Raw genomic sequence first — 25,591 nt, 5'->3', positions numbered from 1 at the left:
ATGCTTTTATAAACAGTTCCCACTTTCTACATACTTCGTTCTAATATTACTAATTATTTCTATCGAGCATTGGTACTTGTTTGTCAATATTCTATGAAAAATATCTGGATTAAATTCTTTAATATTTTTTTTTTATTACGCATTGAATGATTGACTTTCCTGTATAAAAAGTGTAGAAAATGTTTATTTAGTAAAGGAATGACATCATGTAATAATACAATACGTGCATATGTCATTCACTAACGGTTGTTGAAAGTTTCATAAAAAAATAATCAAACAATAAATTAACCACTAACTACAGACAATTTTTGATAATGTAACGCATTTAATTAAAAGAATTGATTGAATATCCAATAGTTTCATTATCACTAACTACATGTATCTGAAGTTCACGATCAACTAACTACATACGTCAGCATCAGCGAGAGATGTAAACAAACAAATGAAATTATTTTAATTTTCTGTCAACTATTAGAAAGGTTATTGGGAATTCTTACAACTATATTGAAGTACTAAGGATACATTAATCCTTTATCAAGTGATAGAATATATAATTAAATTTGATAATACTTTTTATTTTTATATCGTTGGGTATTATACAATATTTATTTTATCCATTAGAATCGTTTTCAAATTAATATTCATATAATATTTTATAATCTATGATATATAATGATGGGAACATACAATGCTATCTCAGTAATAGATAACATAGTATTGGTTGCCATGGCAAAAAAATAATAAATAGACTACCGGTTGGTAATATGTTAAGCTCAAGTTATAGAAATTATATTTCGTTTCTTATTAAACAAAAACTATTCGAGGTCAAGGAGAGAAATTACAAGCTTTAAAGTTACATAGAAAACAAGTATAGGTGGTCATAATATATACAAAAAAAACTAGACGTGAAGTAACCTCTCACGTCCTCTTTCTTCAAGTAATCAATGTTACGTATGAATATTGAGTTCCATTTTTAACATCAACTGTTCTAAAAAGAGAAATACGCGAACTGTAACTCGAGTTGTCTCACTTCATAAACAATTCAAGAATGATACTTAATGATGGTATTATTGATAATTAGCTAATCTCGTTGAAAAAAATTCGTCGATAGCAAAAATCATTGGTTCGAATTCGTCCACAAGTAATTAATCAATTGCAAAAGGGTTGATGTCAATCATAGCTGCGACAATTAGAGAAAAAATTAGGTTTCCTAGCGTAGATAGTCATTAAGTCCACTTACTTAATTCCTCTAAGTGCAACAAAGTCTAGCAAACAAAATAGTCTCTTAGCAAATTCAATTACTTTCACGACGATCTTCATCTCTGCCTAATTTCATTCGGCAACTCGAGTTACAGTTCACGTACTTCCCTTTTATGCAAATCGTGTTCCAAGGAAACTTGAAATAATGTCACCATGTGATCAATTTCCCGGGTCACTGTATCGATTGTTATCGAAACTTTTCGCAAAAGTAGTTGACGTTATTCGGCACTAAAAGAGTTGATGAATGCGTGCGAAGACGATGGTCAACGCGTGTCAGCCTATACACGTGCATCCCTAATGTCTGCGACGTCCTATCCGACGATCAGGAAAGGGCGTTGTTGCGAAAACAGGGACACGAAATATCGCACACGATCGGTTCATGTACAAATACTGTGGCTGGATTACATTGACAATTTCGCTGCTTCGACAAGCTGCTGTCTACCATGTATATATTTTCATTAATGTATGTATAATAAAAAAATATATTCGAGACAACGATCGGCTCTGTATTTAGCGAGTACTCCGCCGCTCTATGTGGACTTAGGATCGGAGACATTAACCGTGGAATCGATCGAGAACATTCGTGTTTTGGAAAATATTTTTGGCTTCTGAACAATATATATATGAAACTATGCATATATATACTATCGCAACGACGTGTTTCTCCTAGAAATAAACCTTAAATGAGGAAACTCCCCGTGAACTTCTTTGTAATGTGTAATAAACGGCACCTAATCGCGTACTACCTTTCACGCCGGAAGGTTCTGTGTTGATGTCAATAAATTTTCAATGATTTTTAAGTCGTTCACCCCGTCTCGAATTTCATTCTACCGGGCCACCACGGACTGGCGCACACTGGTCGGATTTATATATGAAAACACGGAAGAGTACTTGTAACTTCTACATTTTTTTATATCTTTGAGTAATTCTTTTTCTATATTATTTCATAAGTGAAACTTCATATGATGGCAATATTCGGAACAATGGCATATAATTAATATGCAAATGAATTGTATTGAATTGTCTATTTATGGCCAAATAGAAGCTTAGTAGACTATGTTAATCTGTACTTGTTATTATAATTATCCCAGTTGCTACAAAAATAAAACATTCACCAATTATTTACTAAAAACTATAACTTGTACAATACTAGCTTTTAGTACATAATCGGCTTCACGTGAATAACTGCAGATATTTAACAAAGTTATCTTACAAGGAATGGTCGCGAACGGTTAGGCTCCTATTTGGATAAAACTTTGTAGCGTACTTCGAGAACATACAATAAATTAATTTTTGGAAGAAAAAATATTACCGACTTCGAAAAACTTTAAAACTGCACTAAAAAGTATGAAATAATTTTTAGTTAATTTATATGAATTCTTACCAGCTCTAGATACAATTGCTTAAAAGTATGAGAAAATGAAGTGAAAAGTATGAAATAATTTCTATTCAAACTGCATTATTACTCACCAGCTTTTGATGAATTTGATCAAATTATTAAATACAATGCAACCTTTTCGGAGGCGGCGAAAAATTTAAAATTACCTATATTCAAAATTACCAAACTTGATTTAACTTTTTGTCGGAGAAAAAATGTATGACCTTTAATTATTCCTATTCCTAATGGTACGATTGCGAAGTATACATATGTATACCATACGGCCACTTGCCTCGGCACGGAAGGACGAAAAAAAAAAATGGTGGGTATAGAACATGAAGGACATCACCGTTGACATGGTGACATGAGGATCCGCTGGCCGAATCTGGCATCTCTGATGGCATCACAGCCAATCACAGCATAGTAAGCACGTTGCCAAGCAACACGCTTCCTTCGTGTGTCATGGCTGCGAACCTGAAACTGTATCGCACCAGAAACTGATTTGTTATTGTAATGAAATAAGTATTTTTATTATGTTCATATGACAGTTATTTAATATTATTTCTATCACTTATTATTTTTTAAACATATGCAATAATATAATAGTTGCTTAAAGACGTTGAATTCGTTTGGAAGAAATATTGAAGAGGTTAAGTGAAGTTAACCTCAAATAACTTTATTTCATTCCATGTTTATATTATTTATTGCTGAAATAGAACGAATGATATAATTTCAAGTGCATTCAGGATGGTTTATAGTTCTAAATCTAAGAGACAGAAATAATAAAACAGTTTCTACACTTTTCCCATTGTTGGTTGATGAGAAGTAAACGTAACCTGCTGCCGATATCAAAATCATTATGAGTAAATACAGGAGAAAAGAATCCTCCAGCGAGGATAGCGACAGCGAAGAAGAGAGACGTAAGAAGGATATCAAGGAAAGAGATGAATTTGCTAATCGTCTCAAGGCAAAAGATGAAACTAGAATACGAAAAGTTGCTATGCCAGCTGGTTCCGGAGCAGGTAAACTATATTTTCCTACGTACACAATAATCTTTGTATTAAAATAAAATGAATACCATCTTTGTAACTTGCTCGGGTGAAATATCAAATTTTACTCATGGAGTGAATACTGTTTCTTTTTTATAATCCATAAATGTTACTCTTTGTATAGCTGAAGCAGCGAAAAGACTCAAGATCATGGAAACAGATATGCGAGAAAAGTTGGTACCAAAGCTACGAGTAGAATCTCGTAGAAAATATTTGGAAAAACGTAAAGAAGATAAAGTGGCTGAACTAGAAGCTGATATTATCGATGACGAATATCTATTCGAAGATCAAGTGTAATTCTTCTTTTATATAACATAAAATAAAATTCTATCATAAAACTTAGCACTCAATTAACAATCATTTTAACATTTTAGATTGACAGACCGGGAAAAGAAGGAAAGGGAACACAAGAAACAGTTACTGCAGTTAGCGAAAGAACATGAAAGGGCTAGAGAGCTCGAAAGAGTGCAACGTTATCACATGCCTTTAGAAAAAGGAAAAGTTGAACCAGAACAAGATGTGCACGACAACGAGCCACCGCAATCCGAACAAAGCAAATGGGAATCCGATCAAATGTCATCTGCTGTTTTTCGTTTTGGTGCTAAAGACAGAAAAGGTGTACGATTTGTACCTGGTTACCTTAAAAGAAAAATCTAAACATAAGGTACAGTTATTATTTTATATACTTTTGGTTTTCCACAGCTCAGCAAGATTATGATCTTCTTTTGGAGGATGAGGTAGAATTTGTTCAGGCGTTGCGTATGCCTGGCAGCGAGAAAGACCGAAGACGTGATGCGAGTCCACCACCGCAAGTGAAAGCATTACAAACTATACAGGAAACGAAAAAAAGTTTACCAATTTACCCTTTCAGAAACGACTTGATTCAAGCTATCAAAGATCATCAGGTATTTTACATGTTTGTATCATGCAAAGTAAAATCTTTCGCTATTTTTACAATATTGCGTTTTTATCGTAGGTATTGATAATAGAGGGAGAAACGGGTTCCGGAAAAACCACACAGATCCCACAATACCTATACGAGTCCGGGTTTGCAGAAGATAACAAAATTATCGGCTGTACTCAACCGAGGCGAGTGGCTGCTATGTCCGTGGCGGCAAGAGTTGCCCATGAAATGGCTGTGAAATTGGGAAATGAAGTGGGCTACGCGATTCGTTTCGAGGATTGCACTTCCCATCGAACTCGAATTAAGTACATGACCGACGGTACGCTCCATCGAGAATTTCTGAGCGAGCCAGACTTGGCTTCTTACAGGTAAGAATATTGGGAGTTCACGATATACCTGAGATAGAATTAAGAAAAATTCTATTTTGGTAGATATACATATATAGTAACTCTTATTAACCTCTTAGCTACTGTGGACGCCTATAGGCGCTTTTATTGAAAAGCAATCAAAGTTATTTATCTTCTTTTTGTTATTTAAAATTTATTATAAGGATAAGAATTTTCTTCATTTCTGACATTCTTTACAGTGTCATGATCATCGACGAAGCTCATGAACGTACATTACACACTGACATATTATTTGGATTGGTAAAGGATATCACGAGATTCCGACAGGACTTGAAATTGTTGATTTCATCGGCCACTTTGGACGCGACGAAATTCAGCGAGTTCTTCGACGACGCTCCCATTTTCCGGATACCTGGTCGACGGTTTCCCGTCGATATCTATTACACCAAAGCGCCCGAGGCGGATTACATTGATGCCTCCGTCGTTTCCATCCTTCAAATACACGCTACTCAACCTCCTGGCGATATACTCGTGTTTTTAACAGGTAAGTGATCTGATTGCTACAGCACAGTTATAAAATCAAGTTATAAAATCTACATTTTGACATATTACGAAAGAGATGGACGAGACAAAGAAGGTTGAGAAATGCTGATCTAGACCATTGTTATTCAAAGTAAAGGGAGCAAATGAAAATTTTACAGAAATATATTTTTCTTCTATACTAAGTGGGTAACATGTTAGCGTCTTTTTCTATATTCCATTACGTTAGACAGTCCCCTTATCTCCTTATTAATGTCTCTATTTAAGATTTTAATTCGAGGAAATTATAGAATCATATTAGTTGATATTTTATGATCGTTTGTTCCGTATCATATAATTTTCTGTTAATTACTACATACACATATATCATAGAAATTACATATATTTCAACATTTTCAATACAATATTATTTATTTCATTAATGTGAGAATTTTGCAAGTATTTAGATTGTGAAGCTTTCTGTAAATAATGTTTCCTATTCAATGCGTAGAAATTTTAATCAAAGAAAAGCAATACAAAAGTATAAATTCGAATTAATTAACGTAAACATTTCAAACAAGTTTTTTCCATAGATCTCGAAAGATGAAATCTTTTTTAGGATAGCGTCTCGAATTAATTTGGAAACCTCTGCAATAGACAATACATAATCTTTAATCATTTAATAAAATTTTATCGCACAGGTCAGGACGAAATAGAAACGTGTCAGGAAATGTTACAAGAAAGAGTGAGACGATTAGGGTCGAAATTGGGAGAACTGATGATTTTGCCCGTTTACGCGAATCTTCCAAGCGATATGCAAGCGAAAATATTTCAGCCAACTCCGTTCGGTGCTAGGAAGGTATCAATGAAAAATTATTAAACGGGATTATTTTTTTCCCTCTTCTTACATGCGTGATTTGTTTTATAGGTAGTTCTCGCTACTAATATAGCTGAAACATCATTAACTATAGACAACATAGTATACGTGATAGACCCTGGATTCGCAAAACAGAACAATTTTAACTCGAGAACAGGCATGGAAAGTTTGATGGTAGTTCCAATCAGTAAAGCTTCCGCCAATCAGAGAGCGGGTAGAGCCGGTAGAGTAGCTCCAGGAAAGTGTTTCCGACTCTATACGGCCTGGGCTTATCAACACGAGTTAGAAGATAATACAGTACCTGAAATTCAGAGGATTAACTTGGGTAATTTAATTTAATTTAATTTATTTATACGGAACAAAACTTTTAATATAAAAAGATATAGGTACAATAGAACGGAAAAATAAAGATGTGCTACGATAATCGAACGCTGATTTTTAAAAATAATTATGCTACTTTCGCTTGTTGTTTGGTGAAAAATGTAAAACGAACAAATATCTACAGTGGGTGTAAAATGTACACCGATCAATTTCCCAAAAAACTTTTGTGTGAAATTGTAGTTTCTTAACTTTTTTTTTTATAATCAATGGTATTTTACATATTATCGGAAGTCTCTAAGATAGATATAGACCACACAACATTTACTAGTTAATATAATTTGTGAAATTAACAAAAAAATGCGAAAAGTGGGTAAAAGTATAGAAGCAATAAGTATTTGTACGATTCTTATGACGAACCATTTACAGTAGAGTTTAACGTAATACACTAACGTAAACACATTAGTTTATTGCTTCGTACGAATTAGAAAACATCAAATTTCCAGTAAAGTACTTTTAAAAATGGCTTTAATAGAAGAGTTACAATATAATTACAATATAATAATTAGAAGAGTTACAATAATTATAAAATCAAAAGGAAATCCTATGAAGGAAGTAATTACATACTTGTAAATTAATGTAAATTTCTTTTTTTTTTTTTTTTGAAGTTTTAAAAATTAAACAGTTGTACGAATACTTATTGCTTCAATATTTCTATCGATTAATTGTTTTTTTCTTGTTAATTTCACAACTTACATAAATAGCTGTATTTTTTTGTAATCTATCTATTCTACAGATTTCCGAGAATATGTAGAATGTTATTGTTTATAAAAAATAAGTTAATAAATTACAATTTCACATAGTTTTTTTGGAAATTGATCGGTGTACGAATACTCTCTACACCCACTGTAAATATTTCCTTGAAAAAAAAGCCGAACAGTCGCCGTCTTAGTGTATCTCGTTCAGCTGAAGATCAATGTTCGTTAAAGTAAACAATGAAGATGGAAAAGGGTTAGATCTACCTTAGTTGTGACGTAATCGAATAATACAACTTCAGGTAACGCTGTGCTCACTCTAAAGGCATTGGGTATAAACGATTTGGTTCATTTCGATTTCCTCGATCCACCGCCACACGAAACGTTGGTCCTAGCATTGGAGCAGCTCTACGCTTTGGGAGCTTTGAATCATCGCGGAGAACTGACGAAACTCGGACGAAGAATGGCCGAGTTCCCGTTGGACCCGATGATGGCCAAGATGCTATTAGCCAGTGAACAGTATCGTTGCTCGGAGGAGGTTGCCACCATCGCTGCGATGTTGTCAGTGAATGGAGCCATCTTCTACAGACCAAAAGATAAAATCATACACGCGGACACGGCGAGAAAAAATTTCCACGTACCAGGCGGCGATCACCTCACTCTGCTAAACGTGTACAATCAGTGGCAGCAGAGCGATTTTAGCACCCATTGGTGTTATGAAAACTTCATTCAGCATCGGTCGATGAAACGGGCAAGGGACGTCAGAGAGCAATTGGTCGGATTAATGCAGCGGGTCGAGATGGAGCTCGTTTCGGGGATCTCGGAAACCGTGAACGTCAGAAAGGTAACTGTTTAAATAGCTTTTATCTTCTTGCCATACCATTTAGCCATACAAAATCCGACCCATGCCAGTAGAGGGCAACGCTCTTCAAACGAATAAGAACTGAACCATGATTTTAATAGTTCTTTCATTGGGTTTTAAACTGCTGAGATAGTTTATCTTATAACTAGGAAGTAACAAAAGAGAAAAAGTGCACCGAATTACACTGATAAAAACAGGGTAGCTACAAACCAGAAATGTCAGGAATTATCGGGGAAGTTAATGCAACCGAGAAATATCATGGAGATATCAGAGAATTTAATTGCGACAACTGCAAATTTCGATATTTGTTAATAATATGTTGAATTTATTTTAATCGTGAAACTTTGCATTACTTTAACTTATTTTTTTCGAGATTTCAACTATTTATATTCTCAAACTTTGACACAACAATTTCTTAAAAATTATTCACGGGCAAACATACGCCTAGATCAGTTTTGAAATGAAAAAACTCGGTCCAGCCACAAGCGGTCCCATTGATGCAGTAAGCACCATGCGGTTCTTGAAATCGAACAGAAGACACTTCAAGGCTACTCCTCACGAAGTTTCACCGAAATCGGTTGAAAACTCTCATAGTTATAAGCATTTGAAAAATCGTTCCGGTTTGCTTGTCCGCTAGTGTATATAGCCCCATTTGAAAAACAAAACTTGACCATCATATCTTGTCAAATAACAAAGTTAACAAAAATTCCTTCTCGTTGAAACATGAGCCCCATTTTACCATGTAATTTCCATATTTGAAATTTTGCATTTGATCGATAGTTTTGGAGTTAGAGCTCTGTATCGTTTAGGCTGGGACACCCTGTATATTCGTCTTTATTATTGTAGGTAATATGTTTAGGCTCAGGATGTAATTTTTGTAGTTAACATGTAACGTAATGTTTAATTCGTTAGCATAAAAAAAATTCGTTTGAATTAAATTTTTCATACGAAACAAATAATTTATTTCTTTTTTCCTTTTTTTCTGAATCTTTTGTTCGCTACTCTATACGTTTTTGTCCTCTTCACAACTTGTGAAGGTTATCTAAAATACTATTTAATATTATACAAGAAAATAATTAACATCACATTATTTTAATTGAAAACCGTGTATGGTTCCTTTCAGGCTATCACAGCAGGTTACTTCTACCACGTAGCTCGATTGTCTAAAGGTGGTCATTACAAGACGGCTAAGCACAATCAAACGGTATCGATTCATCCGAATAGTTCACTTTTTCAAGAACTACCGCGTTGGCTGCTGTACCATGAGCTGGTTTTCACCACAAAAGAATTTATGCGACAGGTAGGCTTCTGAAAGTATAATTTTTAAGATCCAACAACTTAAGGGAGTAGTTTCATCTGGAATTTTAGAAAGAACGATTTTTAATCAATTTCTGAAACGTTTTCGATATAAAGTTTTGGTGCATTATAAATTTCAAACTTATAATCTTATCAGAGTTGAAAATTAATAGTGAGGAAGAAAACCATCATTTCATATAACAAAAATGTGGTCAATATGATTTTGCCAGAAACGTACAAGATCTTGTAATTAGTAAACTGTTTTTAATTTTTCTATGGATTATTTGATTAATTACAACTTACCCTCAACATTGGCTGTATTATCTTTGTTGATACAAAAATGTATTTTATCGTTAATCGTGATTGTGAGCTGTAAGTTCTACTCAAAATAACTAAAAGAAGAATTAATACTTTTGGATAAAAGATTTTTTAAGTATTTAAATTTCTGTATTTTCATAAAAACTAGCCTCGTTAATCTTGATGTAACTCAAGAACGACTAACGATTAAAAGAACGGAGGGTACCCTCGGCCACTTTTTGTTTTTTAATATTTCGCATATAGCAAGGTACATAAAGATAAAAACAAGTACTCTAAGGTAATTCAGGAACATTTATTTACAAATGTTGGCTAGCCCTGGCCACCATAAAATTTAAGATTTAAATAGTTCTTTTTCAATAGAATGATCAAAATTGCGATACTTACGAGAAAGATTAATATCCACACATGCCTCGTGAGCTCATCTATTACAAATATGGCTCTAAATCCAATTTTCATTAAAAATTTCGCCACAAATAACACACTCAGTTTTATTTCGAGATTCAAGCGAAACTGTTTTCTGCCGCGCAAGCTTTCACGTGTTTTATCGTCTATGGTAACTTCTTATCACTTTTGCACTTTTCTATTAAATTCTTCGTGTTGGCAACAATATCAAAATCGCACTGTTCTGAGTTCTTCTCCGGTGCACAGTGGTTCAAATCCCCAAAACCCTGGTTCAAAAATCAAAAAATGAGAGTTGAAATTTAGAATTTTCGACATTGGAATTTTGTAAACGAGGTATTCCTCTATAAAAGTTCACAAATAAAATTTCGCCAACACTCATTTTTGATTGTACGGTCGATCAAAGTTACCTTCCTCGAGACAGCATGCATTACGCCTACCGCTCAAAAAATATTGCTCGTGCTTCAAGTAATAATAATCTTTTGTACAACTGGGATTTCAAATTTCTTTTTCATGGATACTAGTTTTGGAGATTAGTATTAGAATATGTATCTGTAATTGTTTTCATTAATTTTCAGTCAATAAGTGTTAAAAAAAATGGCGCCAAATGCAGATCGATAGAAACGTTTATTTTGAAAGCATTGTTTTCGTAAATCATAAAGAGTGTTGTGATCGCCGGAAATCGCAAGGAATGTGTATATGAAATATGTAGATTAAAGTGTGTTCTCCCAGAATATGCGAAAGAATCTTGTGCTTACTTGCTCCATTCGTTGCAAAGTCATTATAAACATTGCAGCACTGTGTCGAGCACAGTGAAATGGCGGATCCAATATGGTCCACTCATTTTCCAAAGGATTGTTCTATGTAAATGCATTTGAATGAATTGTTAAAATGGATATAGGTGAGCAACAAGAAAAGTTAGTCCACGGGAATTGAACATAATCCAATAGCGTGACATTCACAAATCTTACCAACTACGTCACGCTCGTTTCCTTGATAACTGGCCACGGTTATTGGTATACCTATATACCGCGCGTAAAATTTTGTTTCGGAAACTATGCCTTATTGAAGAAATTCCGGTTAACTTCGTACTTAGGGAAGATACTTCTACAACATACCTGAATTTCACCAAAATCCATTGATACCATGTTTGATGGGCCTCTTGTTAGTTTTATTCTTCACGTCAAAATGCATTAACCAATCAAGTTCAACAGTAACAGTAACGTTTCTAGAGATATCAAAACAAACATGGTAAAACAACGTGAAGTTTATTTTTTTTGCAATGGCTGGGGTTAACTTCCGTTCCCCTAAATAAAAAACTTAACAGTGCAACAAGCTTAGCACGAAATGTTGATGATGCAAACCATTTTACCATTACCAATATAAAAACTCGGAGAAGTGCATTTAAAAACTATTTGTAGCAAATAGAAACAGCAGTTTGCTCCAAGCAGAAATGAAAGAATATGTGGGCCAATTAGTTGAAAAAAAGTTTTACAATTTGAGATCCATATCTTTTAAATAAAAAAAGGAGAATCGAAGAATATTGTTTCTTTTTTATTTTGTATTCTACACATAAAGTTATCTTCGAACACATTGTATTCATTTCATCTTGAACATTAAATAAAATTGAGTGCTACACGGCTTGTTGTTCTGTTATGTCCACCAGATCTCGCATTAAATCTAACGTTATTAAATGTTTAAACAATTTGTTCAACAATTAATCTAATTCTCTAAAGATTAATCCAATTCGAATATAATACTTTCCGTTATAAGAACAGTAGCGCTACCAGTTGAGAAACAGGCGCCGCGTAATGCGCAAGGTAAAAGCGCAGAGGACGAGGATTTACTGTATAACAAAAGTTGGATTATCCGTTTGGAGTTTCTGGTTACGTCACTGGTTACTTTATCTGATTTCTAAAACAATTCTTTTCAATCGTCATAGGTGACGGAGATTGAAAGCAAATGGCTTTTGGAAGTCGCCCCGCATTATTACAAACCAAAAGAACTAGAGGACTCCACGAATAAGAAGATGCCGAAAGTCGCGGGAAGATCGCGTCCAGATGGAACCAATTAATTTTGTACAATTAACGTAATTAAATGCTTGTAGAATGTACATATAGAATTTGTATGAATTTGTATTGTACAAAAGCTTATATTGTTGCTTGTACAACATTATTTTTTAAAAAAGAATCTTCCAGCAGAAAAGACATTTGTATTTGTTAGCTACAATTAATTAAAATATTTATACTTCACGGAATACATAGTAGCAATAAGTATAATGTAAAATACACGAACTTGTAGTTAACAAATATATTGGTAACCATTTGTACTGTACTGTTAATGCACTTTATTTTAATACAAAAATGTCGAGAAGAAAATATCTTTAAAATTTAAATTACCTTGCTCATTGATGATCTGTTGTGAATTAATGAACCACATTAATTGGCGCCATTCTATGGATTCGCAACGATGCCGATTTTTTTTAGCGGTTTGCAACTTTGTTGTTTCGCTATTTTCAGGTTTGTGATTTTACTGCTTTCAACTTTCACGTTTGATACGTTAATAACTATTACTTATTTCACGTTTTATAACTTTATTGATAACTCGTTTATTTTAAGTATTGCAACTTTGTTAATTTTTTACGCAATTTGCACTTTACAACTTCGTTGATTTTTTCAGATATTTCGCGTTTCACAAATTGTTCGGTTAGTTTTTTAGATACTTTACGTTTTACGACTTTATTGATACTCGTTTATTTCCGCGTTTTGCTGCTTTGTTAATGTTTTATGTAATCCGCACTTTTTAATTGTATTTTTCTTTTTATTTGCGTTTTCGCAACCTAATTCAAGAACCTTGCAACTTTCTTGACTTTCGTTATTTTTACATCTAGAATTTTGTTTATTTTTTGTTATTTGTGCTTGTATAATATAATAAACTTAATCGTATTTTCTCTTCATCTCTAGATTATTATTTCATTTAAAGCTATTTCATTCATTTCTTTGGTGCTTGGTACTATCATCCTGGATTTGTAAGCTGAAACACCGATACTAAGAGCATACTTGTGTTTGCAAGAGAGAAATTCGTGGAGTTGTTTGCTTTTACGCTTTATTGTTTATGTCACATTATCGATCTTCCAGATGCAAAGAAAAATTGGAAGCTCTTTACAATTTCACGTTACCACCATCTACCGCCTGTTTAACTGCGACAATATTGATAAAACTGATATTATACACAATATGCATTGTAAGTTTCATCCTATGTAACATTAATTATTCGTATCCTTCAAATAATATAGAGCATCAACGCCTAATCTTTTCTACACTGCAACAGGAATCTTTACGCTACTATTCTGGCAAAGCACATTAAAATCAGACAGGAGTGTCTCCCAACTCTTTTTTGCAAGATAAATAAATTATACTGTGCTGCGCAACGATTTTCTATTAATGTTTCTTCGGCCCCTGTAAACGACATCTGGTAATATCTTAGAATACTAAAACTATGGATCTAAGGATAAGGGACTTTCTCAAGAGGATTCATAAAAATTCAATTATTACGCCGTAACATGGTAGGAATTATGAGAATGATACGTTGCGTGCATATTATAGCGGATGTGCACAGTGTCTTTCGCGACAGAAATGCGGATATAACTTTCTGTAAATATAGACGACCCGTCGACGACAGTGTTTTGCGAAATTTTGTCCCGATATCTTGTCGCGGAAAAAAACGTACAATATGTCTGATCTAGTTCGTCGGCAACTGTCGAGCAGTATCTTAATTGGCGTAACGACAGATACAAGATATATTTAATCGAATAAAGTTTCGTCAGACGATAGAAGTTTCTTTAAATTAAGAATAGTTTTTCGGTGATAGTGATTTATCAAGATCAAAATAAATTTCTTCGAGTGAAAGATGATTCTGCGACCAGCGTTCAATATATTGACAATTTGCGGATGCTGGAGACCAAGCGGCTGGTCTACGATAGCCAAAAGAGTATTGTATGGGATACACACGATACTCGTATTCCTTTTGATATACAGTTTCTGGGCATCGCAACTTCTGAACGTGATACTGAACGTGGAAACGGCGGACGAGCTCAGCGATAGCGTCTACATGTTCATCGCGAATTGCTTGTCCTGTTGTAAGATCGTTACGCTTCTGATGAATCATGAAAACATTAGAATCATGACGAGGAAACTCGAAGAGGAACCTTGCAAACCAATCAACACCGCGGAGGTGACGATTCAGAGAAAATTCGACAAAAGAATCGGGTAAACGGACATTATTACATTATTTTTGTGACGATTTGAGAGGTCTAGTGTGACAGATTAAAAAATGAACATTATTTAAATATTTTTTGTCAATCTAATATGTTAAAAATATAATTCTAAAAGGATTTAATTGAAATAAAAAAATTGACCAAATTATAGACCTTGAAAGTGAATAGCAAACGACGTGTAGTCGCGCGCAGACAAAATCAGAAAAGCACTTTCTGAAAATCGCATTTTTTAAGCTGGCAGATTTGATATCTCAACAACTAATTAATCGATTTACTTCAAACTCGACACCTATATTTATTAGGTATCCTATTCTCGCCTGAACCAGAATTGAATCTTATCTTGTAAATCTTAGTTTCTTCTATAAGCACCCAAATATGGATTCTCCTCCAATTGTTTGACCAACAATTGCAATTGGTTGCCAGTCCCGACTAAAGAATTTGTACATGTTTGCAGGCTCTTCACGATTTATTATACAATCTTGGTGGAGATGACGGTCCTTTGCATGATTCTGACGTCACTATTCACCAACTTCCGGAATAGAAAGCTGACGTACAGAGCATGGTTGCCTTTCAATTACACCGATCAGAATCTTTATTACGTCGCTTATAGTCACCAGCTGGTATCTCTGGTCGCGGTATCGCTGATGAACGTGGCTTGCGACGTGATTGTTATCGGTCTGTACGTTCACGCGAGCAGTCAGCAGGAAATCCTGAAGCACAGGTTGAAGGAATTCACACAAAAAACAGTACCGGATTTTGGAAAACTCGTGCATTTCCACAACTTTCTCTACAAGTTGGTTTCAATCTTTACAATTTTTCTGAAACAGAAAGTGGTGAACAAGCTTTGAGCATTTATTATTTTTCCTTATGGCATTAGGTCGCAGAAGAAGGTATTCTTCAGGAACGATAATATTAATAATTGTCATAATGATAATTATAATGATAATAATAACAAGTATTTATTGTGCCAAGATTAAATACATTGGTCCTTTCAACCCTCGTGGGATATACAGTGGGTGTAGAAAGTATTCGTACACCGATCAATTTAAAAAAAAAAAACTATGTAAAATTGTAATTTATTAACTTTTTTTTTATAAACAACGACATTCTACATATTCTCGGAAATCTCTAGAATAGATACTTTACAAAAAAACAATACCTATTTATGTAAGTTGCGAAATTAACAAGAAAAAAACAATTAATCGATAGAAATATTGGAGCAATAAGTATTCGCACAACTGTTTAATTTTTAAAACTGCATTAAAAAAAAATGAAATTTACATTAATTTACAAGTATGTAATTACTTCCTTCATAGGATTTCCTTTTGATTTTATAATTATTGTAACTCTTCTAAGCATTAAAATAACTAAATTATTAGTTATTCGAAGTGGGACCTTCCTCAATTGCTCTATTAGAGCCATTTTTAAAAGTACTTTCCTGGAAATTTGATGTTTTCTAATTCGTACGGAGCAATACACTGTGTTTACGTTACAAACTCTACTGTAAATGGTTCGTCATAAGATTCGTACAAATGTTTATTGCTCCTATCCTTTTACCCACTTTTCGCATTTTTTGGTTAATTTCACAAATTGTATTAACTAGTAAATTTCACACAAAATTTTCTTCTTATTTTCAAACATAACTGCCTATACCTTTCAGATACATTTCCACGATACAAGAGACGTTCAAGGTGATGATCGGTGTGCAGTTTCTATCAAGCACGTTGGTGGTGTGCTTCACCATGTACCAATTGGCAAATACGCCGCCGACAAGCTTCAAGTTTTTGGAATTCGCCATGTATATGATATGCATGACGACGCAAATTTTTATCTACTGTTGGTACGGAAATCAACTTAAACTGAAGGTAATTGAAAATATTGATTCAATGATTACACTATTATATAAGAATTGTGAAAATATCAGAAATGAATATTAATGAATAAATAAACAATTAACGAGAACTGTTTTTAAAGAGTAGTCTTTATCGATCGCAAACTTGATTAGAAATCCGTCTCATCCTTTAAGGAGGTATTTCCAGTTTTAAATCTATTTTGTAATTTATAGGAGTTTTTGCGACATTTTTTCAAAGAAATCGAAAAACCTTTTTAAATAATTTTGTTTCGCATACATATTTGCACATATTTGATGTATATAAGATATTGTTTTCATAAAGAAACAGTCAATACTATACGAGTTATATTTTGCTTTTCCGTATCCCTTAAAAAAAAATTGTATTTGCACACTAAATGGCAAAAGGTTGTTGATAATGAGGATAATTACATAATCGATTAAAAATAGAAATTTACTAAGAATGTAATGAATAAAATTTACTAAGACACGATTCCGGCTGTTTTGATAATTTGAAGAAACAAATTAAAAGGCATCTTCATTAGTACGAGTGTGGCTTTTGAGTGATTTTTTTTTCGAGAAGTGAAAAGTTATTTTATGACAAATTCATGCTTATTGAAGTGAAGTAATAACGTGTGAATTCATTGACAAGGTTTTGAACAATTAGATAGATAATTTACTTGAATTTTTTAAATACAAGTCTAAGGTGATTGACCCTGTGCATCAACATGTACATATGTAATGTACATTTTTTAGTTCATATAGTATATTCATAAATTCAATATCATTACACTAGCCTATGCGTAGTTCTCCGCTACGTTTATTACACTGAATAAATAATATCATTTTTTCTATTATTCGATATGCAAACACTTACTCAAGTAACCAACAGTAACGTTAGTATTTCTTAACGTTTGCAAGAGCAGAGCGTTGAAATCGTGGACACGATTTCTCAGCTAGATTGGGTGCCTTTCGCAAACACCGCTAAGAAAAACTTATTAATGATCATGAGAAGAACGATGAAGCCGATCAACCTAACTACTGCGTACGTGTTCACCATTGATCTGAACACCTTCGTCAGCGTGAGTAAAAAGTAAACTAGTTGCCGATAGAAATTTACACTAACCATCGTCCCTAAGCTTACATATTTCTTTCAGATCTTAAAAATGTCCTATTCGACGTTCAATTTGCTTCAGAGAACATAAGGTTAGCAGGAGACGAAGGAAGTATTTATTATATCGGCCTCAGTAAACGTTCTTTTGCAAATAATCAACATGCACTTCATAAAGATTATAGTTTATACACCAGCCGTCAAAAAAAAAACGGGACACTATTTTAAAACGTCATAACTCCGAGAGTTTTCAACCGATCTTCGGGAAACTTCGTGAGGTTTAGTTTTGAAGTGTCCTCTGGGTGTGTGCAAGGTTTCATTGACAAGGGTTGATGATAAAGGGTTAATTCACCCCCCTAAAGGGGTAATGCAGAAAAACGGCACTTCAGAAGGGTCCAGGGGCGACGGAAGAGGGTGAAAAAATCAAAAAAACCTTTGAGGCGACTCTGTTTGATGCCCCCTACAAAATGCACCCCTTGAAATCGCTCTCAGACAAACCCACCCCTCGCAACACCTCAACCCCCTAGAATCCACAATTTTTGGACGACAGTCTCGATTTTGGGCTCAATGCATTCTCTGGACTCCCCTGATCCAGAAAATCCTATCACCCATACCGTGCACCCCATAGGCACCCTGTGGGAGGGGGGGGGGGGTGGAACAGCTCGCAAAGGGCTACCCTCTCAACGATAGTAAATAGAGTATATTGCTGACGGAGGCTCTAGAGCAGGGGTTCATCACACTGTTACAAAATATATCTATTTTATATTGGCCAAAGTAGTGAAAATCAATGTATTAAAAAAGTACATTAATTTTGCATCCATATATTCATAAATTAACTGTCGAAATTATGAGAAAAAATTAACTTTGATTTTAAAATAAAGAGATCAAAAAAATGTCTGTAATGGGTCTAAATCTAATATGGGGATTCATAATTTTATATGCGGCCCGTGGAGTTATGATACATTTCGAAAGTGGCCCGCGAAATCATTTGGGTTGGCCACCCCTGCTCTAGAGCAATTAGAAATTGACCCTAATTTTGGTAAAAAAATCATATTTTCAAATGAAGCTCATTTTTGCAGCTTAGGAACATTGGAAGAATTAAAAATAAATATCGAACACTGTAAACCGCTTATTAGTATCATAATGAAATAATAAATCTTTGGATTTCTACGAAAAGAGGCTTTCGTAATAAAATTAATTATTTCTTATTAATAGTAATAATTATAAGTCATCTTATCAATGAGAATGTGATCCAATTTCTTCCGTAAAAGAGGGACGAACACATCTCTCTGAAGATAAAAATAAAGAAGTTGTACATGTAAAAACACACCAAAAACCAAAGTAAAATTTCTTCAGAAGAGGAATTGCCAACCAGTGAAAAAATTGAGTACATAGGGCAAGGCAACGTCAATTAGACTTTTGAAAATTCTAGTGGCGTGTGAATTAATGTTGTAATGCTAATGAGTAACTTACCTTTTATGAAAGCGATTTCTTTCGTAGTCTCTCGGATGGAATGCAATTCGAATTACGTAAAACACATATCTCCTTTTTTAGTTAGTGTTGAAGCACACAATTGGAACACACATTTTAAACCACTCAAACACTTAGTTTCCTTTTTTTATTGAAAAGTACATTGCGATACAGTTTTCATGATGTTCGACTCGTATTATATATGTAGCCCACGACCAATACAGTTTTCCTCTACCTCCTGTTAAAAATATCTTATACCCCTCTATCATTGCATGCTGCAAGCAGTATGTCGTCTGCATCTCCAATTCGTTATCAGCTTCTAGAATTTTTTTCCCTCGCAACATGTAACTCTGTATTACAATGCAACGAAAAACAGCGTAAGGAAACTAAGTTGTTATTACGAGTCAGCAGTAGTGTACCGTTACTTTTAGAATATTAATAATTAATTGACGTCGCCGCATTCGACGTCATTACGGTAATCATATAGCCCGTAAACCTGGAGGGAAAGCAACTGGGGAGATCTTATTCCTCCATGGGTAATCGAGAAATGCTGATATTTTATAGCCGTCAATTATACCTAAACATTCGTCCAGCAAAGTTTCAATTGGAAAAACATTGTGTTATTTCTGACGGTAGTTTTACAATATCCATTTCGCTGAAATAACGAACAAGAACGAAGATATAACGCAGAACTTTCACTGCAAACCAATATAAATTTCTGTGCAACTTCTTGTTATTGCGTATGTAGAAATTAAGAAAGAATTTTTGAAGCTCATTATGCCTATACTACGATGGGTGTTTGTGGTTCTCAGTGTGTGCGGTTGCTGGCGACCGCTTTCTTGGACGTCTAAGTCCAAAAAGGTTTTGTACACTATATATACGGTTGTTTTGCTGTGTTCGACACACATCGTGGCGATATTTCTAATTTTGGATTTAGTTTTAATTGTTGATAATGCGGAAGATTTCAGCGATAATTTGCACTTGACAGCGGAGTATGTTGTGTCTCTTTGGAAGATGGATATTTTGTTGAAGAATCGTGAGAATTTTGTAAATCTGCTCGACACGCTTGAAACGGAACCTCTCGCGCCAGTGAGTACTGATGAAATCGTGATACGAAAGAAATTCGACAAATTCGCAGAGTGAGTGTACATTACAATTGCCGTTATTAATCGCAACGTGATTAACATTCATACCATTTTTACGTATTGTTCCTACGTTTTAGCAAGATTGCAGCAAGCTTCGTCATGAATTTGATAATCACCTGCTACAAATATTTTTATCGATCAGTTCATTAATTGAAAAAGAAAAAGTTATTCTGCAATGTTGACGAAACAATAGAAGACCGTTTCAAAATGACTCGATTCTTACACACTCGATTCTTACAGTAGCATTTAAGTTTCGAGCGCTGATATCTGCGAGACTTATAACAGAAATAATCACCGAAGATTAATACTAGTGTTTTTCTTAACAGGTTGAACACGATTGCTTATGGAATTGGCGTGTCGTTTCTTTTACTAGCGATGTTTGCAACGGCACTCTTTTTAGACGACGATCCAAGAAAATTAGCGTTTCGAGTATGGTTACCGTACAATTATTCCTCACCTCTTGTGTTTACCTTTACATTCGTTTCTGAAGTAGTAAACGGTTCCATCTGCTCGTTTCTGAACGTTGGCGGCGACAGTCTGTTCAGCGGTTTCTTGATACACACGTATTGCCTGTTGGAGATATTCCGACACCGCCTGAAGGATATGAACGAACCCGGAAATTATTCTTTAAAGAAGTGTGTCCGTCTTCATAATCGCATTTACAAGTTAGTCCCAGATTTCTTTTAGAAATTTCTAAGTTTTCTCCGAGCCACACCGTTCATTTATGCGTGTGTAACTCGAAAATGATAAGAGATACCGAAAAAATGTTCAAATAAACATTGCACTGTTTTTAGAGGCCTATAAACCAGTGTGAAACAATTTTCTAAAATTTTTAAAAATTTTGGTTTATTCTGGAACAGTAAAAACGTTTTTTTACTGTTGTAAAACAAATGATGTAATATTGTAAAATTGTTGGTCTATTAATCGATATTGCAACAGAAAAAGTAACGTTTGAGATGAAAATAGTTAGTTTCAATTTGATATTTACATACATGATTAAATTGATAATTGCGATTTTTGACTTTGAACACTTATTTGAATTTTCTCTATTTCCGTTATTAATAAAAGTATCTTAAACAAAATTTGTACATCTCAATAAGATATGACATTGTTGTTAAATACATTTTTTCGGAAAAAGAATATTTTCTGAGGATCGCTTCTTTCAAACTATTTTTATTCTTTTCTATAGGACTCTTTTTTTCATAAATAATATAAGTTACTTCTATATGTCATTTGACAAAATATGCTTAGTTTTGACCGAGGATGTGAACAATTATTTTTACAGACTATTTCCAGAAGATTATAATTATTAGAGTAGTAAAAATTTATTTTTCACATCCTTGGTCAAAATTAAGCATATTTTGTCAAATGACATATAGAAGTAACTTATATTATTTATGAGAAAAAGAGTCCTATAGAAAAGAGTAAAAATAGTTTGAAAGAAGCGATTATTATATCATATATTATTGTTATTATATGTGTATATAAAAGATGTTTATAGACCTAAATATAATATTAGTAACTTGAATTATCTGTGAAAATAGAAAATACTGACAGCGCAAGGAAATGAGTGTTAAAGTTTTATAAATAAGATTCTTAAAAAATATCGACTATCGTTTCCTGGAATCTTACAAACCATTAAAACTACATATTATATTTCTTAACTAACGAGCATAGAAAAGTCTTTTACTGCTTCGTATCCCCCATTACTTCCTCTGTGTGCTAATAACTTGGTAACATATTGTAAATATAAGTACGACTCAATGAAATAATTTCTGACCACCTAATTGTAGATTTGCTACGATGGTGAACGAAGAATTTAAAGTAATAATGATGATGCAGTTTATGGTGAGCACAACGACTCTGTGCTCTGAGCTTTATCGTTTGTCGCAAAGCGAAATGGGAACGAAATACGTTGCGATCGTACTCTACGCATCTTGCACGTTCACGCAGATACTATTCTTCTGTTGGTATGGGAACGAAGTTCGACTGAAGGTTCCACTTAATGATAATGAATTTAATTTTTAATTAAAATATAATTTTAATTTGGAACCAGCATTACAAAATGTTTCTCTCTCTAGAGTCTCGAAGTTTCTGACATGATATATGAAAGTAAATGGATACCGTTGAATCCTAGCGCTAAGAAGATCCTCCTGATAATTATGCTACGTTCGACGTCGCCCATCGAATTCACAAGCGCTCAAATCCTCTCAATGAACCTCGCTTCTTTTATGGCGGTTAGTACGAACTAATTACAATTTTGATTATAACTTGTCCGGAGAACCCACAGACTAAGGGATCCTATGATAATGCATGCATAAGACTATATCTGGCATAAGAATATATCTGGTGATTCACGAAAAACAGAACACCTAATGATCTCAGTTCGACTTTTGTTAGAGATAAAAGAAAATTTGGCCTGGCAGGTTTAATTTTGACAGCTACTTTTCACTGTGGCAGCGCATCAGATAAAGGAGATCAAACAAGAGTTCACGTATGATCCACATCACAATTTAATTTATAAGGAATTTATAAAGAAACACGTAGGCGAATCGCACAAGTTCGAGGTTACAAACGGAATGCCTCTTTTTCTTGCGATCTAGCGGGGTTATACAGGGTGTTCCAGTCTAAGTGATACGAAGCTCTAACTCCAAAACTATCGGTCGAATGCAAAATTTCAAATATGGAAATTGCATGGTAAAATGGGGCTCATGTTTCAGCCAGGAGGAATTTTTGTTAACTTTGTTATTTAACGAGATATGATGGTCATGTTTTGTTTTTCAAATGGAACTATATGTTTTCTTTTATACCATACGATAGTACTTTTCAAGACGAATTTATTAAGCTTTAATGTATTTACCCGAGTTTTATTAGTTTTGAAGATAGAACGCTTCAAAGTTTGTTAATTTTCAAGGAGAAAACTCGATTCGGCCCCGGGCGGTCCCATTGATGCAGTAAGTACCATGCGGTTCTTGAAATCGATACGGAGGAAAGTGGGAAGAATCCCAATATTCTGGGCCTAGAATCCCAAACGAGACCCTCCGTATCGATTTACAAGCCCCAACAATAAAATTGTCCGGTGGCAGAAAGTTTAGCGGAGGCATGGTGGCGACAAAGTCGCTACACCACTCCTTTTGAGAGTCGCTGCAACTGAAGAAACATAAACATAATTTTTGCAATGTCAAAAACACTGCATTGTCAAAATTATCGAGTGCTTATACTTGGCAGTAAGGACTGAACTTTTCCATTTTCACAGGTTAAAATCTCAGAGAATAGGTATACTTTTATAATTATCACTGCAATGATAGTTTGAATAATCAAAATTAGTGGCTAACGTGAATTACGTTATAATTTGCATGTATTGAAGTCCCTAACACATTTGCAAATTTAATCGATAAGGTATAATGTGATTCATAATTAAAATTTAAATATTTCTTGATTACAGATACTGAAGGCGTCTTACTCGGCGTATAACATGCTTCAACGCTAGGTATATTGCGACGAAAATAGTCTTAAGGGGTTAGATCTAGTCAGAATTATCAACAAATTGATTTTTCTTTTGCATTTTCATTTTTATCATGAAAATATTCTCTGCAAATTTCAAGTTAATCCGATGAATCATTTTCAAGATTTCCTAAAATTACTAAAGGTAATGTTCCTTGGTGCTCGTACCAACGCGCTGAACCAAACGAGAACACGTTTCTCATAATCAAAATTATATGGCTCAGGAATAGACGACTCAGTGTAAGTAATGAATTAACTAGTGTTTCTTAACATAAACTAAGTGTAAAACTTTAAACCTGTTTTTATCGAAACTAGTTTTCATACCACTGTAACTCGAAAATTACTCGACGGATTTGAATGAAATTCGTAAATATTATTCTAGGTATAAAAAACCATTTATCGAACAAAGGTTTTCATTTTGATGAAAACTTCAATTTTTATAAACAATATATATGCGCATGTTTTCTTGAAAATGCGTAAGTAAATGATCAGACTACCATTTTGTTAGTTTAAAAAAAAAGAAAGGGTTTTTATTAATTATTAAACTAATGATTTTTGTGTACTGGATTGATTTTAGATGAACCAGTAAAACGTTATAATGGTCTCCGCAAAGCACTATTTGTAGAACAGGGTTCAACAAATATGGCAATAACTCTGTCTACAATAAATATTTTGTTTTGACATTTTTGTCAAATAAAGTTAGAACATAACTTAGTATTATTTGTTTTATAAAATATTTAAAACTGCTGTACAAACAAAATTATTTTAAATAGCCATTTTTTCACGTCGCAGACTAGACCTAACCCCTTAAATCCCGAAGAACGATAGAGACTGGGGCAAACAAGGAAGAAAATGAAATCATATACGTTCTGCAACTGTCTTAGAGTATGTATTGTTTCACACTAGGTGCGAATAAGAATAAATTTTATTACAAACATTAATGATAGTTTATAACTTGCCTTCGATACAATGACTTCCTATGTCGTTTCTGAGTAGAAGTAAAAGTCTGCGAATAACGTTAGGAACGTACACAAAATGACTGTAGCAACTCCAAAAGCAGAACAAAGTATCTCTCGTTGTTTAAACATTTATTTTCCATTTTCCGTAGCAACATTCGCCATATTTGATTCCACGCAAAATGTTACTTTGTACCAGATTTTACAACGCAAATCATAGTACATAGAATAAGGTAGAATTACGGATCGCAAGAAGTATATTTTTTCTCACAAAATATAAATACGTAAGTAGTGTCGTCGCGTTCTCCATCATTACGATAAACGCATAGCTCGCGAACCGGAAGGGAAACCAACAGCAAGAGGGTTACTTTTCTGAAGTCAAACAAGAAACGTCGATAATCTACAGTCTTTTTCGATGTTCTCAGTGATACCTGAACCTTCGTTCAGTAAAGTCAGGACCGCGGAGACAAAATCCTCCTCCTGTTCGTATTTTCTCAAATTGCAATTCACAGCGTATAGTTCTAACTTCTTCTTTCCACGGTGATTTGGAATGTAATCGTAGCAGCACATTGTTGTGCGAGTTAGTTGTGGTCCGCATGACAGCCGTAAATTGAAACAAAAAATTCATTTGTAAAACATCGAGATTTTTGTGCTGCTTGATACTAATGCGTACGAAAAAATTATAAAAGTGTTTCTATAATAGATAATGGATATACTAAGATACGTGCTTGTACTTCTGACTTTGTGTGGCTGTTTGCGACCAGCTTCTTGGACATCTCGGCCCAAGAAGCTTTTGTACTGTATGTATACGGTTGCTTTGTTCCTCGTGTCGCACGGTTTCTTGTTAACTCTACTCTTAGACATTGTTTTTAACGTTGAAAATCAAGACGATTTCACCGATAACTTTTATATAACGATCGAGATCATTGGATGTTGCTGGAAAATGAGTGACTTACTAATGAATATTGAAAATTTTGTAAATTTGATTCGCATACTTC

At 34.0% G+C, this 25,591-nt stretch overlaps 2 protein-coding genes and 1 long non-coding RNA gene across 3 annotated transcripts; 2 read left to right on the top strand and 1 right to left on the bottom strand.

The window, feature by feature from the left end:
* The first annotated feature begins 3,093 nt into the window (after nt 1–3,093).
* Nucleotides 3,094–12,654, top strand: LOC128889461 (pre-mRNA-splicing factor ATP-dependent RNA helicase DHX16). The gene is made up of 11 exons (XM_054147113.1): nt 3,094–3,660; nt 3,812–3,980; nt 4,062–4,303; nt 4,390–4,592; nt 4,664–4,959; nt 5,178–5,482; nt 6,159–6,316; nt 6,386–6,659; nt 7,710–8,251; nt 9,393–9,569; nt 12,225–12,654. Exons 1-11 carry the CDS (start codon nt 3,498–3,500, stop codon nt 12,354–12,356), a joined length of 2,661 nt encoding a protein of 886 aa, XP_054003088.1. The 5' UTR covers nt 3,094–3,497; the 3' UTR covers nt 12,357–12,654.
* Nucleotides 9,439–12,217, bottom strand: LOC128889503 (uncharacterized). Its single transcript, XR_008460454.1, has 3 exons — nt 10,268–12,217; nt 9,869–9,957; nt 9,439–9,577 (listed from the first exon to the last, which is right to left on the bottom strand). It is a non-coding gene; the product is annotated as an uncharacterized LOC128889503 (long non-coding RNA).
* Nucleotides 12,655–12,682: 28 nt separating the features above from the next.
* LOC128889572 (uncharacterized) lies at nt 12,683–24,787 on the top strand. The gene is made up of 10 exons (XM_054147295.1): nt 12,683–14,550; nt 15,013–15,351; nt 16,219–16,423; nt 17,334–17,489; nt 17,565–17,606; nt 19,706–20,127; nt 20,460–20,798; nt 21,927–22,128; nt 22,215–22,370; nt 23,579–24,787. Exons 1-10 carry the CDS (start codon nt 14,192–14,194, stop codon nt 23,621–23,623), a joined length of 2,265 nt encoding a protein of 754 aa, XP_054003270.1. The 5' UTR covers nt 12,683–14,191; the 3' UTR covers nt 23,624–24,787.
* The last annotated feature ends 804 nt before the right edge of the window (nt 24,788–25,591 follow it).

The sequence above is a fragment of the Hylaeus anthracinus genome, unplaced genomic scaffold (genome assembly GCF_026225885.1).
Source record: "Hylaeus anthracinus isolate JK02 unplaced genomic scaffold, UHH_iyHylAnth1.0_haploid 11997, whole genome shotgun sequence".
Classification (NCBI taxonomy): domain Eukaryota; kingdom Metazoa; phylum Arthropoda; class Insecta; order Hymenoptera; family Colletidae; genus Hylaeus; species Hylaeus anthracinus.
Note: the sequence above shows the minus strand (reverse complement) of the source record. Positions and strands in the feature narration are given on the sequence as shown.

Coding starts and splice junctions, on each gene's coding strand:
- LOC128889461 (XM_054147113.1), top strand. CDS start 3,498: ATGAGTAAATACAGGAGAAAAGAATCCTCCAGCGAGGATAGCGACAGC. Junction 4,593..4,663: donor AAGCTATCAAAGATCATCAG/GTATTTTACATG, acceptor TTTTTATCGTAG/GTATTGATAATAGAGGGAGA. Junction 4,960..5,177: donor CCAGACTTGGCTTCTTACAG/GTAAGAATATTG, acceptor CATTCTTTACAG/TGTCATGATCATCGACGAAG.
- LOC128889572 (XM_054147295.1), top strand. CDS start 14,192: ATGATTCTGCGACCAGCGTTCAATATATTGACAATTTGCGGATGCTGG. Junction 16,424..17,333: donor GAAATCAACTTAAACTGAAG/GTAATTGAAAAT, acceptor TTGCAAGAGCAG/AGCGTTGAAATCGTGGACAC. Junction 17,607..19,705: donor CGTTCAATTTGCTTCAGAGA/ACATAAGGTTAG, acceptor CCAATATAAATT/TCTGTGCAACTTCTTGTTAT.